This window comes from Teleopsis dalmanni, chromosome 2, assembly GCF_002237135.1.
Source record: "Teleopsis dalmanni isolate 2A chromosome 2, ASM223713v2, whole genome shotgun sequence".
Taxonomy (NCBI): Eukaryota; Metazoa; Arthropoda; class Insecta; order Diptera; family Diopsidae; genus Teleopsis; species Teleopsis dalmanni.
In genome coordinates this window covers 179,603,851-179,618,265 of record NC_051847.1, presented here as the reverse complement: position 1 = coordinate 179,618,265, position 14,415 = coordinate 179,603,851, and the positions used below count along the sequence as shown (strand labels likewise).

Genomic DNA, 14,415 nt, shown 5'->3' with positions numbered 1-14,415 from the left:
ATAAGAGACTTATAGCGAATTATTTTTAAGTAGGGTCGATACTATTTTTTCATTAAACTTTTTTATTTTTTTTAATTTTTTTATATTATTTATATATTCTCTTTTTATATGTTATATTATATTTAGTTTTTAAGTAGAGCGAACAAAATTATTTTTATTTCTCAAAAATCAAATTCTATTGCTTTATTTTTTTAAGTTTAATTTAAAATAATAATTAAGAAAAACGAAATATATACGATAAACTATAATTGCACTGAAAAGAAAAACGGATAAAGTGTGGAAACAGTTTTAATAAAAACTTAATAATTAACTTTATATATACAAACATTATATTTTAACAAATATTAGCAAAACTTTCGTAAATTATTGCATTTGTGATTTATTTTTGTAAAACTTTAATATTAAAAAAAAAAATTAAAATAAGAATATTTTTTAGTAAAACAGACATGAAAATTTCTTTTATTGTTTTCCGTTTTAGTAGATTACTCTATTAATTTGTGTTACGTTTTGTCCATATTAATATATTTTCTTTTATAAGGCCGTAATATAATTTTTCATTTTTGGATTGAATAATTGCGTTACTAAAATGGGATAAGAATTAGCATTGTTGAATCTTGAGAGAAATAACATTTCTCACACTAAACATTTACAAATTCAATGCCTATTAACCACTAATACCCTTTTTTTCTTAAGATGCTTTTGATGGTGATATATGCATACACTATTAAATGGCATATGAATAAAAAAAAAACTTAGTTCCACGAGTTATTGAGCTTAGGAGCTGGTATCTGTCAGAATACAATTACTTAACGAACGATAAAATTTTGTAGTGACTATTTTATATAACGAATTATGTTCGTTGTGTTCGTTGATTATTGACTATTTTATATATCAAACACATAATTTGTTAATTTCTTTTTAAAATTTTATTAAAGAACAACTGAAAGCTATATTTCTTGATTGCATTTCATCTATTAAACTAGACTAAAAGAGTATATTTAATATTTTGGACAGGCAAAAGGATTTATATGGTCGGGGATTAATGAAAAAGATTTTAATATTTTTGTTTTTAAAGTTCAAAAATTTATTTTAAATTAATTTTTAGTTTATGTTTCGAGTTTTTTTTTTCATAATAATATCTTTCATTTTTAAATAAAAAAATATTCAAATAAATTTTTTTTAGGTAACATATGTATTCGATAAAGGAATCGATATTAATGCAATTAAAACTTAATGTATATATTAAGAGTTTAAGAATTTTATTTACAAAATTTATAATTGTACACAAATATTTATAAATTTACATTTTTAAAACTTAAACTTAATTTTAATATTATAAGAATATAAATAAAAAAATACAATAATTTACAATTCTGTTGTTTCTAGCTTTTTTGCTAGTATCTGAGCATTATTCGTCAGTTTATCTATTTGATTATAGACGTTGAAGTGACGATTAAGGTCGTTGGTGTAGTTAAATAGTTTAGCTGTACCCTTAAGCGTTTCGTGAATGTCCTGAGTACTAATAGCAAGAAAGTTTTCATCGAGAGAGTCTTGTCCACCTTGACTGCAAAATTTATATTCATATTTAAATTATATATATGGTATATATTATTTATTTTTGAACAAACCTTAAATTTTCTTCATTTTTGAACCATTCATTTTCATAACCTTTTAACCAAATAGGATTGGAACCCTGCACTGAATGTTTGTTTGTATTGGGCACGCGAGTAGCTGGTTCAACATTATTTTGAAGAGATAGTGAGGACGATCCTTTTTGTATTTATCAAAAAAGGGAGCATATTAGTTAATTTAAGTGCATAATATAAAATTTTTTAAATCTTTTATTTATACAAATAAATATAAATTACATTTCAAAAATTTACTATAACATATATTTCCAAGTTTTAGTACTAGATTCCATAAACTATATTGAAAAATGGAGAAGGTATATTAGAATATTAGAATAAATTCTTAAAACAATTTATTTGGAGAGAATTTGGAAACCTTATAGTATATTTATGAAGTGTTTGTTTTTTTTAAACTTTTTCTTAACTATCTAATACTTTTTTGGTAACCTATTGATTATAATAGTGGTGTAGACAGTGGAGTTTTTTCAGAGGAATTGAACAAATCTTCCTATTTTAAGCTTCCAGATCATTGTAGTGTCTTTCAGGCGAAAGTGATCGCCATTAGGGAAGCTACAGCTTGTTTGAATGTAGATGATATATTAGGCAGGAATATATGCATGCTATCAGACAGTCAAGCTGCTTTAAAGTCCTTGAGTTCAGACTAATTTACATCTAGGACGGTTTTTGACTCCTACACATCTCTAAACGAAATGTCGACGCAGCTCAATATTTCTCTAATCTGGCTTCGCGGCCATAGGTATATTTTCGGTAATTGCAGGGCAGACAAGGTAGCCAGAAAGGGTGCTTCAGAACCTTACTCTGAACATCTAGACAATCTGGGTATATCGCTAACATCTTGTAAATTATTACTGAGCTCTTTCTGCACAAAACTTTTTAACAAAATATGGGAAGACTCAGCGATATGCATACATCTGTATGCAATCTGACCACTTTGCGATAAAAGGAAATCTAAAATTCTCATTGAGATCTAAAATTCTCCCGCAGAGACATCGATCTTTTGGTAGGTTTACTTACAGACCACTGTAAACTAGGGAACTATGCTAGAAGATTAGGTCTTCTTTTCAATTAAATCTGTCGTAGCTGTGGGAAAGACGATGAGAGTGTCTCTTATCTACTGTGTTTTTGCCCAGCTCATGTCCTAGGTTTTATATCTTTTGTAATATTTGTTAGATTCTTAAATCTGGTTCTGGTAACATCTTCAATTACGAAGATTTGAATCGCCCAAATATGAAGTTAAAGTAATGGAATGTGAGTTTACTCACAATATCATTTAAAAAGTTTTACATTGAGTAGATTTAAGCTAGCCCGAATCTCTGGTAATTCGGATCCCTTCCTGATTGGGATAAAATTAGAAAATGCAAAATATGCCTTGTGGCCTTGTGGTTCGATCACCATTTTGATAATTCCGATCACATGTGCTGAATATATCTACTTGATAGTCTAGTAAAGTAAATCACATTTGTGGATTATGTGCATACACGCTTCTATGTACATACTTTGTTTTCTATTTATTTTATCATTCATCACTTCATCATTCATCATGTGAATATGTCATTTGATTTATGAATTACTTAAATGAACAGTGGATTATTGTTAAGTTTCTATTGTTAAAAGGAATTCATAGACTAAAAAACTTTTCCAGGATTTTCGATATGAATCTTGTAATCTCAATGTTTCTAAAATCCGAATTGAACCCGATTTTGCAGGAACCGAATTAGCAGAGTCCTACAGTTTGAGTAAAAAAACAGCTTTAAATATACTTACGAAATATTTTAACTTTTGCAGCTCTCAATTGACGACGATATCCTTTCCGTTGAGATGCGCATAACGCTAAAGTAACACAAAGTAAAGAAGCTAGAAAGAGATTTGTAAAGACCAACCATATAAAAATAGGACCTTTAGGTGGTCCAGCTGTAAGTAATTCAGTTTCCGCTGGTTGTGTATCTAAAACATTTAGCTCTTTAAAAAGTTGGTCTAAACTCTCAATGTGTAGATCAATGAGATTTAGTACTTCTGTTACTTCATATATAGAATTATCTTCTTTCTCGACAAGATGCATATATAGATCAGTTTTCGTCTTATCAACAGATCCATCCTTATTTTCATGTACTTTTATTTCATCAATATTTACAATAGAGTTGGTAACATTGCTCAACGTACTACATATATTGAAGCACATAAAAAAGAATTTAAATAATTATTAAAATATATTCAATTTAAATGCAAAAAAAAACATATTTAATATAAATAAATAACTCGACTTAAGTACATAACATACTTCCATAACTCGAAGTACCATTTTGCATAGAAAAGGTTCGACTTATGAAGACTTCGAGTTAAAGAATTTTTTTGTAATTATATATAATGTGCTCTCTAAACCCTGTAGCACTCTATTTAGTTCGAGTTATAGAAAATTCGAGTTATAGAAGTTTGAGTAATAGAAGTTCGAGCTCTATAAAAAAAATATATTACACTTACTTCCGAAAAATATCAATTTTTTCACGTAATTCATCCGGTTGTAAGCGAAACACGAATCTAACTTTTTGATCTTCACGCAGTAAATAAATAAAAACATGAGCCACATCCTTCATACTAAGTGTGTCATTTGCCAAGACCATAAAATCAAAATAGCCTTTCATGCTTTTTTGTGGATCAAAATTTAATTGTACATCTCCAGTTTCGCGGTCAACCAAAAAAGGTGATTTACGTACATTCTCTAAACCCTCTGATAAAGTTTGACGTATTTCGCCCACTTGGTAATAGTTAATCTTAGCATTGATGCCTTCATCAGGGTCATAAGCTTCAACGCGCATAAATTTAGTGCCGAAATCAGCATTCGTAGATATGCCTCCAGTGAATATTTTTGTACGGAAACGTGGAGGATTGTCATTTATATCTAATATACGAACCATGATACGTACTATTGTATTATCTGTCACTAGTGGTTCTACATTTTTTGGAGGCTTCTTCGTAACTCTTATTTCATCATAAAAATCATTGTTTTTTCCTTCAAACATGTTTTCTATGGTATCGAAAGCCAAACGTGAAGCTGGCACTGAACGTAAGTTACGTGAGTGTTTGTGACGGTCATAAATGTCAGAAGCTTTTTGAATTTCAGATTTTCGCATATTGTTGCTATATATTTCCAGATACGGATTGAATGAGTTATCTACAATATCAATAGATTTATTTGTTGGAATATCGTTTGGATGCTCATTATAAGCACAATCTTCTGTGGCTTTAACATAAAGTGTGTAGTTGGATTTTAATTCGCGATCAAGCTCTTTCTCAACAGTTAAAATATGCGTATCCTGTTCTAGGTTAAAGAAGCCATCTTCATTACCTTTTATAATAAAATAGCATACTTGACTTGGTGGATTATCGAAATCATCTAATTCGTCTTTATCGATAGTATCAGGTAATTTAATACGTTCTGAGCCAGGGTCAGCATGTTCTGTTATTTAGGATAAATATAATTAGAACATTATATCATATATATATATGTATATATATGTAAACTAACCTGTAAAATTTACAAAAATCTCGTCTACTAAAAATTGTGGCGCATAGTCATTAACATTTCGTATATAAATAGTTAAATCAAGATCACTGCTTAATGACGCTGGTAAACCTTGATCATAAGCTTCAATTCTTATCTATGAAAAATTCATATAACATTATATAGTTAAATAGTTAAAATAGTTAAATGAAGATCACTGCTTAATGACGCTGGTAAACCTTGATCATAAGCTTCAATTCTTATCTATGAAAAATTCATATAACATTATATATATTGAATATATGTTACTTGCATATTGCACTAATAAAAGCATACCTCATGAATTTTTTGTTTATCACGATTTAGTTTCTCTTTGAGAAAAAGTTGTCCTGTTTCAGCATCCATTTCAAAAAGTTTATAGCTACCTAATGGGTCAGGCTTTAGCCTATAACGTACCAAAGCATTCATACCAATGTCGTCGTCTATAGCCATTACCTGTATAATCATACTACCCACTGTAGAATTTTCTGGTATACGTAATGTTGTATTCCGCAAGGGCGAAACAAAAATCGGGGCGTGATCATTAAAATCGGATACGCATACATCTAATTGCTTTGTTACTACATTAGCTGGTACACCTAAATCACGTGTTGTTATCGTAAGAGTATAGTTTCCGAATCTATTACGCAGGGATGTTCTTACAAAAATGTAAGCAGTCCAGGAATCAATTTGTTGTAATCCAAAAATTCCTAAATATATAACATCAATAGAATAATACAATTTAATATAATATACGCATATGCAATATATATTATAAAACAAACTATACCACAACCTTCTTTAGTTCCCTTGCTTATGCTAAATTTCAATTGTCCATTTGGAGAATTTGGGTCGTCTGCATCTTTTCCTTGTACAGTAGCAATTTTTTCGTTCAATTCGTGGTATTCGGTGATGAGAACACAACTCGTAGGTAAAGTAACTTCAGGTGCATTATCATTTTCATCCAATATGGAAATACTAAAAAATGGTTAATACACAATACTTAGTTTTAAGCAAAACAACATACAAAATTTGTTTAAACGCATTTCGACTTTCGCCAGCTAAGAAACCAAACTGATAGTTATCCCAAGCTTCTATAACTAACATATAAAAATCTTTCAATTCACGATCAAGCTTTTCGGTGACTGTTAGTACTCCTGTATCCGCATCAATTGAAAACTTTCCCTAAGATTTGCAACACAGTTTTGTAAAAAAATGTTAATATATATTATATCTAAAAAAATCGGTGTCACCTGTGAGCTAATGCGATCCATTAAAAAAGTGATTTTTCCAAAATCTCCAGAATCAGCATCTGCAGCTTGTACTGTGCCTACTCTTGTACCAATTGCAGCATTCTCGCTTATCGTGTAATTTTTTGAACCACCAATGAAGTATGGATTGTTATCGTTTTCATCTAGTACAGACACAAATACATCTACTAACGTTGATCTAGGTGGTACACCGGAATCGGTTGCACGTACAGAGAAATTTAACCATTGATGTTGTTCATGATCGATTTTATTTGCCACAAGTATTTCACCGGTTTGTGTATCCAGGTGTACTAAGTTTCTATAAATAGGATTGCCTTCCATCGAGTATATGATTGTTTTGTTTTTGTCTATATCATATGCAACTACATTTGCTATTAAAATGCCATTTATGCTATTCTCTGTAATGGATTTGCGATAAAATGGCTGCTTAAATTTGGGATTATTATCATTTTCATCATCGACTTCAATATTTAAGAAACCTTAAAATAAAAAGAATTTTTTATTTAATTATTTAATTAAAGTACACTATTAATGACACTCTACCTTCTACAACTTGTTTTCCATTAGCAGCTGCCAAGTCTTCAACTAGAATAGCTAATTTAATATGCTCCACTTTTTCACGATCTAATATCTTTACCAACTGCAAAAAATAGAACATTGATCTGACGATATATTCCTAAATTATTTAAGTGTAGCTACTAACAAACCTTTAGGTTTCCCTCAATTGGATCTAAGTCAAATACTGAAAGGTAATCATATTCGGTTGTCTTAACAAATGATCCCTCTTCATTTCGAGCTACAGAATTGCTTTTGTTTATTTGGTATCTAATAATGGGAAGCTCATCCAAATCTGTTGCCTTTATTTGATATACTGTTTGCCCCACCGGTGTATTCTCCATTATGTGTACCGTAGGTAGGTCACTTAAAATAGGAGGCTTATTATTTACATCTTTAATTGTAATATTAACCGTGGCTGAGTTCATGAGTTGCGAGTTTCCTATACCTCCATCAAGAGCAATCTGTGAATATATGAAGTAGAATTGTTTTATTATATATGTTTTCCTTTCTTTCCTTTCTAGGAATTTGTAGTGTTGTTGAACTACTTCAATATGTTTAAATTTTATAGGTCATAGCGTCTAATACTCTGTTTTAGAAAACATTCGATGTTAAGAAAAACAATTGCAGTACACTAGATTCCAAACAAGTAGTTTTCAGAATTATATAAATTCTTTAATGTAGCTACTTCGTTATAGTTAAGTTCTCTAGGTCGTGGCGTCTTTTTGCTTTATTACTGAGAACAGTTCAAAGATTCTAGATTCCAATGAAAAAAGATTAAGGATTTGAAAGTAAATAAATAACTCACCTATTGGTTAACTGTTAACCCTTTAGAATTTTCAATGGAATCAATAGATAAAATCAGAGTGCTATAGATTATCGCTAACTATTCCATACTCATGAATCTTGATTTTACAAATATTAAAGACAAACACTTTTTATAGATCAAACAGCGGATAAAGCTCAAATAATGCTGATAAAATCTATCTATGTCCCACCATTTATTTCCAATTCTCACCACTTATTCCCATTTATATTAGAACGATAAAATTTTATAATTGCTACTTATACAGTAATAAAGAACCACTTAGCATCACATGTTTACATAAACGTTTACATTTAATATAATATTATATCATATAAATTAATATATAATACGAGTAATAGTATATTTACCACTGTCAAGATATAATTTGTTCTCTTATTATCTGTCAGATCTGGATCCAAATTGGCACCTGGAGCAACTGATATTATTCCGGTTTCTGAATTAATTATAAATTTATCACTTGCGCCCGCTTGAATGCGGTACACAATGACATTGTTTGGTGCGGAACCATCTCGATCGATTGCTTGCACTTGCAATACAGAACTACTACCAGGCAGATCTTCTGGTATTGTTTTAGCATAAAAATTCTTTTGAAAAATTGGTGGATTGTCATTAATATCCTGCACATAGATGAGCACTGGTACAACTGTTGATAACATCGGTATACCAGAATCACGTGCACGTACCAAAAGATCTATTTCTCGCATCCCAACAGCAAAATCCATTCTACGGATTTGACGCTTATTTTCAACAAGTTCTTCATAGTCGAAAGGTTGTAGTGGTTTTAATATACCATTTTCAGCATTTATAGAAAAATTTGTTCTATAAAGTCCCTCAACTATTTCATAAGTGATTTGACTATTTTCAGTCCCATTTAAATCAATGTCACGTGCTTCTAACATAAGTGGGGTTTCAAATTCAAATTTGTTCTCCAGTAATTTGGCTTCATAGCTCCTTTGCAAAAATATAGGCGCATTATCATTAACATCATCTATGTTAATTATAATTTGTGCGGTGTTCCGATTTCCCAAACCGACATTATCAATAGCTTCTACGGTTAAATAGTGTCGTGATATAATTTCACGATCAAATGCTTCACCACCAGCTTGCTTTATAGATATAGTGCCAGAAATTGGATCTAATTGCAATCTGCAAAAAAGGGGAAATTTGATTTCATGTATATAATAGTTAGCAATTACTTACAAATGGGCAATACCGCCTTTAAGATTACGGTAACGTATTCCCATAGTTCCAAAATCTCCGGAATCTTCATCAATTGCTTCGATTTTCGTTATAATAGTGCCAATATCACTATTTTCCGGTACATTGGCGTTATATAGCGGTTGTTTAAATTGAGGAAAATTATCATTTTGGTCACGTATGTAAATTTCGACATGTGCGGAACTGTAAATTTGAAAAAAATATATTCGCGATTTTATTTAGTACTTGTATATATTGATAGATAATGAAATGGTTGGTTAAAAATTAATATTGAAAAATTTTTTTATATATAATATTAAATGTTTAGGTCTTTAGATTACAGATTCTCAGTGCAAAAAGTCTACGGCTGGTGGCAGTGGTATAGTGCCAGAAACATTCCCTGTGTACGCTATATATGTTTTATCTGCTTTTACTCTCTGACTTTGGTTTGGGTCACGAAGGAGATTCTGGAGTAGAAGCTTCTACCTCTGTCTGATATTAAGAACAGCACTTGTTTTGAATTTCTGAATTTTATGCAAAGCCCTTGTGCTTGTGCTACTTAAGGTTTGTTATGTCCTCAAGTCGCAGTGCTATATACTACAGGGAGTCGTTTTCTTTATGAATAACTTGTCCTAAATGTTATAATACATTGATGATCTAAATATGAACCAAAAAAGTTTGCATTGTTTCCTTCATTAAATCCTTCTTTCAAACGTTCCTTCTTAATGTCTGTATTTATCCTATAACGACTTCTGTCGCGGCTGTAACTCTGAAGCTGAGGAGGAGACTGTGCTTTATTTCATATGTCAGTGCCCTTCTTTAGGGACTTAGCCAAATTCATAAAACTGTAGGTTGGTTTATCCGTACCTAATGTGAGAGTCGTTGCCGTTTTTTGCGCTGGTCGTATACTGATCTTTTAGTCTACGTACGAACCATTGCTATTCCTGTGGTATCACAATAGGTCATTATTTGAGCTCAAATGGGCTTTCTTGGATACAACCTTCCTATCTATCTGTATTCATCTTCAAAAACTAATTTGAAAATATTTTATTTAAAACTATAAAGCAATTATAAGTTCTATTAACACTTTTTTAAAATAGTTTTTGATCCATCCAGACCGCACAATAAGATCTAATTTATCTTATGACAAAATGGACGCAGTGTGTACGGGTCTAAATGCCATTGAAATTTGAATAAGCAATAGAATTAAGAGTACAATTTTAGTATATCTTAATATCTAAATTAAGAAGAGTAAATTACCTCCATCTGCTAGTCTCTTCTATTTCCCTCGCAAATATAGTAAAGTTTATTTCTTTCATTCGCTCGTAATCTATGGCTTCAGAGTTTTTCACACGTATAATGAAATTCGCCTCATTGACTGCTAAGGCTGGCACAATTTCGAAAATATCATTTTGAGGATCTAAGAACAGACGAAAAGTACCATTTTTCCCTACATCGCCATCATATACAAAATTTTGTACATTTTCATCCATATAAGTCAAAGGCGTATTAACCTGTGCATTTTCATTGACTTCACAACGATAAATGCTTTGGCTAAACGTTGGTATCTCATCGTTAACATCTGTAATTATGATTGTGACTTCCGTTTGTGCTGTCGTATTGTCCACTGTATTTGTAGTTGACTAGAAAATTACAATATTTTTTTAGTAATATTTTTTAAATTAGTATTTTGGTCTTAGTCACTGATTTTCTATATATTATGCTTACTTTAGATATTTCCGTGGCTTTTATCTGCAATATGTGTGCGCCATTGACTTGATTAGTCGTATCCTCACGATCTAATTCACTTATAGTGTAAACTATGCCTGTGCTAGGTTCTATATCAAATAACTCGTTCTCTTCAATTTCATATTGTATTGGATTATTGATACCGCGATCTCCATCAATAGCACGCACACGTAAAACCTTTGTACGTATGGGTGCATCTTCTGCAATTCTTGCGACTGCTTGCACTTCCACAAATTCTGGGGGTTGATCTTCTATATCGGTTACTTTGACTAGTATAGCGGCAGTGCCAGTGTTGACTGGTCCCTGATTAGCACGATCTATGGCTAAGACACGTAATTGATATAAGCTTTTATTTTCATAATCTAAATCGCCAATAAGCTTAAGTATGCCTTTCCCTTGATAAGTTGTTATAGAAAATATATCATTATCGCCTTCTAGTTCTTGCAAATAGTACACAACTTGTCCGTATGCACCCTCATCTGCATCGGTAGCTTCTAGTGACATAAGCACTGTTGGTGAACTATTCTCTGGCACTTCAATAGCACTATGATAAGGTAAAAATATTGGTGCATTATCATTTATATCTTCTACCAAGAGTAGAAAACTCTGTGTAACATAATTAAAATCGTTGTAATGATTATCACTGAGTGTTAAAATTATTGAGTATTCATCTTGTGTCTAAAATAGTAATTAATATTATATTTTTATGGTATAAGTTTTAGGGGTGAAGAGTTTAAATACTTCTCTATCAAGTTCTTTAGCTAAATAAACGTTAGCTTCGTTACTGTTAGTGTTTTCAATGCGTATAACATCACTGTCGGGTGTTGGACGTTTGCCAAATGTTAGAGGATCATTATCTGGATCAAAACCTTTAAGTTTATAAATAAGTGTACCTATAAAATATAATGAAAATCTATTAAATAAATTTTATTATTTAATACTTGAACTGTATGTGAAGAAGTGCTATTAAAAGGGAGTAGGATTTATGGAAATACTTTTAAGGAATATAAAAATACAAATGACAATATTAAAGGATTTTGATATATTAAGGTAGTCTAAATAGGTATGATTTATGATTTTGCTTTTAATGAACTTACCAACTTGGGTTTCAGGACTTTCCTTTAGCCTTAACACAATCTCTGACTGTCCGTCTGTAGCAAATCTTGGTGGACGGTTGCATACTATCGATTTTGATATTATTAACATTAAAATTATTCTAATGATAGATAAATTTATTCGTGAGGAAGACATTTTTAAACGCACTTTTTCTGGCGTCAAATTTTGTTTGTTTCTACTGATTTTTACTAGTTTTAATTTCTTAGAGTTGAGTGCCATTTTAGAATTATTCGTTGTACTATCGAATTAGTTACTGTGGCGTTGAGAATATATGTATACTTCTCACATTCTGAATAGGTGTCTACAAGTGATTATGCGATCTAAAAGTAAGTCACAAAAACAGGAATTATTTAAAAATGTGTTAATTAACTTAACTCATAAATTACTTAAAAAATTAAATCTTACATTTTTGTTACACGAATGGGAAAATATGTGAACTTGCACAACAGTACCTAAAATAGAGCAACCCATTTACACGTACGCTAGTCTTAACCTTTGTCCGTAACAGTATTTCAGTATAACACCAAATGTGTCCAAAATGCAATAAAAAATTATTTAAAATAATGGATGGCTTTATCATGTTTATATGAACTTTGTGACCTTTAAATATGAAACGCTTGAGAAAGTTTACAAAAAAAATTCTCTAAGCCATTTATACTTACTAATTTAAATACAAATGAACGTGTTTATGTAATATTCAGCGTATACCGTTTTACTCTAATAACTATAAACCACAAATAGTAGAATCCATTCTTTATGGATTCAAGATCCCTGCTGCTTTAACTACGGAAGTTATTAATAATATGTAAACAATATAAGGAAGTTATGAATGTTAAACTCATAACAGATATATTCTTAATTAGTTAATTAATTACTTAATTAATATAATAAATTATATTGTACATACATTCTAGTTTGATACCTTATGCGAAATATAAACTTTGTGGAGTAGGATTTTCGAAATATGACAAATCCCGTCAAAGGCTTAGTAATTTTAAATATCAAACGTTCCAATTCTTACCATAATTAAAACCCTATGGTTAAAAATATAGTTGCCGTTGGAAGGAAAAAGATTTGTGGACTAAAAAGCTATATTAAAATATTTTACCATCATTCTGAAGGATTAACACTCTAGATGTCCTCACCACAAAGACATAATTTTAAAATAACCTTAAATTTGAAACAAGACAGGAGATATTATATCAACATAAATAATTTTAGGACGGGTGGAATACTTCCTTAAGAAAAAAGTAAGTAATCATTAGTAATATTATATCAACATAAATAATTTTAGGACGGGTGGAATACTTCCTTAAGAAAAAAGTAAGTAATCATTAGCTACATATGACTATCGAAAAATTATCAGGATAGAAGCCAGGATACCATTTGCTATATGGTTATATAGTAATTGACACAATTTTTCTTGGACTAGAATTTTTCTCCAAAATCTTAGTTCAATTTCATCTGATAGGAATTCATTTCTAATAAGATGGTTTAAATCTCAGAAAAAAATGATTATTTATTGTTCAGTACTTTAAAGTTGCTTTAGAGCTCGTTGTGTCTGCGAAACGTATTATTAAGATTATTATACCCACGTTCAGATTTGACGTGACCATGACTGTCTGCATAACATGACGCTTATTATAATAAGAGATGTCCTCTGGCTGTCTTTATTAAGATCAATTATCAAATGAGCATGTTTATCAAATCAGAATTTTGACAATTTTCATAATGAGGTTAAAAATTTCCCACTCTAGCTTCATTCTACAGTTAAGGTCTTTGCTTTCAAAACGTAAATAGTCAATAAATAATTTGGTCACTTACTATCCCCCTTTACTAGCCGCAACCTTCTATTTTGCCTTTCTTGCACATGCTCTACAGTTTAAATAAACTTAATTTAATATCAGCCCTATTGATCTTTTCATCTACTATTGATTACTGGAATAGCAGTTCAGCTTTTGGTTTCTCACGTATCGTTGACTGCAATTTTTTCATGTTATTCTTGAGAAGTGGTTTTAGTAAGCTAAAGTTTTGTATGAAGATTTAGGATACGTTCCAACTACTCATGATATGGGCACCTGTCTGTCTGAATTTATATTCGAGATAATTGAAAGTCTCTAAGTGTGTTGGATCAAGGTGGACACGTTGTTGGTAAATGTGTTAGCAGATGTATGTTTCAGATAGTTTTATAGAGCAATAACCAATAACTTGAAGTGTGAGGACTCTTATCTTTTTTATTAATTAATATCTGAAAAATAATAAACTACCATATTAAGGAAATTTTTTTGATTATTTCAGTAGAATGCTTGTTCTTTGTTCTCTGTATGTTGGTAAATTCTTTCTTAATCCAATTCCAACTCTCCTTCCTGCAGGACTGTGCACCGTAAAACATGGTGCATAATATGATATGATATATATTTTTCTGTTAACTAAGTTACCAGATTTTTTTTTAATGAAAAAAATATTTTTTTTTCAATATATCCATGTCAAATCGATGTTATAAATCTTGCT

At 30.6% G+C, this 14,415-nt stretch overlaps 1 protein-coding gene across 1 annotated transcript; it reads right to left on the bottom strand.

The window, feature by feature from the left end:
* Nucleotides 1-1,365: 1,365 nt before the first annotated feature.
* LOC119676281 (cadherin-23-like) lies at nt 1,366-12,123 on the bottom strand. The gene is made up of 17 exons (XM_038087520.1): nt 11,886-12,123; nt 11,530-11,681; nt 10,768-11,466; nt 10,300-10,682; nt 9,043-9,243; nt 8,190-8,988; nt 7,166-7,477; nt 7,002-7,098; nt 6,441-6,937; nt 6,215-6,372; nt 5,984-6,165; nt 5,485-5,897; nt 5,173-5,305; nt 4,128-5,103; nt 3,414-3,808; nt 1,629-1,770; nt 1,366-1,564 (listed from the first exon to the last, which is right to left on the bottom strand). The coding sequence occupies exons 1-17, from the start codon at nt 12,121-12,123 to the stop codon at nt 1,366-1,368; spliced, it is 5,976 nt and encodes a 1,991-aa protein (XP_037943448.1).
* Between the last annotated feature and the right edge of the window lie 2,292 nt (nt 12,124-14,415).

Bases quoted from the DNA above. Each gene is read 5' to 3' on its own strand.
- LOC119676281 (XM_038087520.1), bottom strand. From the start codon at position 12,123: ATGGCACTCAACTCTAAGAAATTAAAACTAGTAAAAATCAGTAGAAAC. The intron at 8,989-9,042 runs GTAAGTAATTGC...CCTTTTTTGCAG, and splicing joins AAAGGCGGTATTGCCCATTT to ATTGCAATTAGATCCAATTT. The intron at 7,099-7,165 runs GTTTGTTAGTAG...TATTTTTTGCAG, and splicing joins CAATTGAGGGAAACCTAAAG to TTGGTAAAGATATTAGATCG.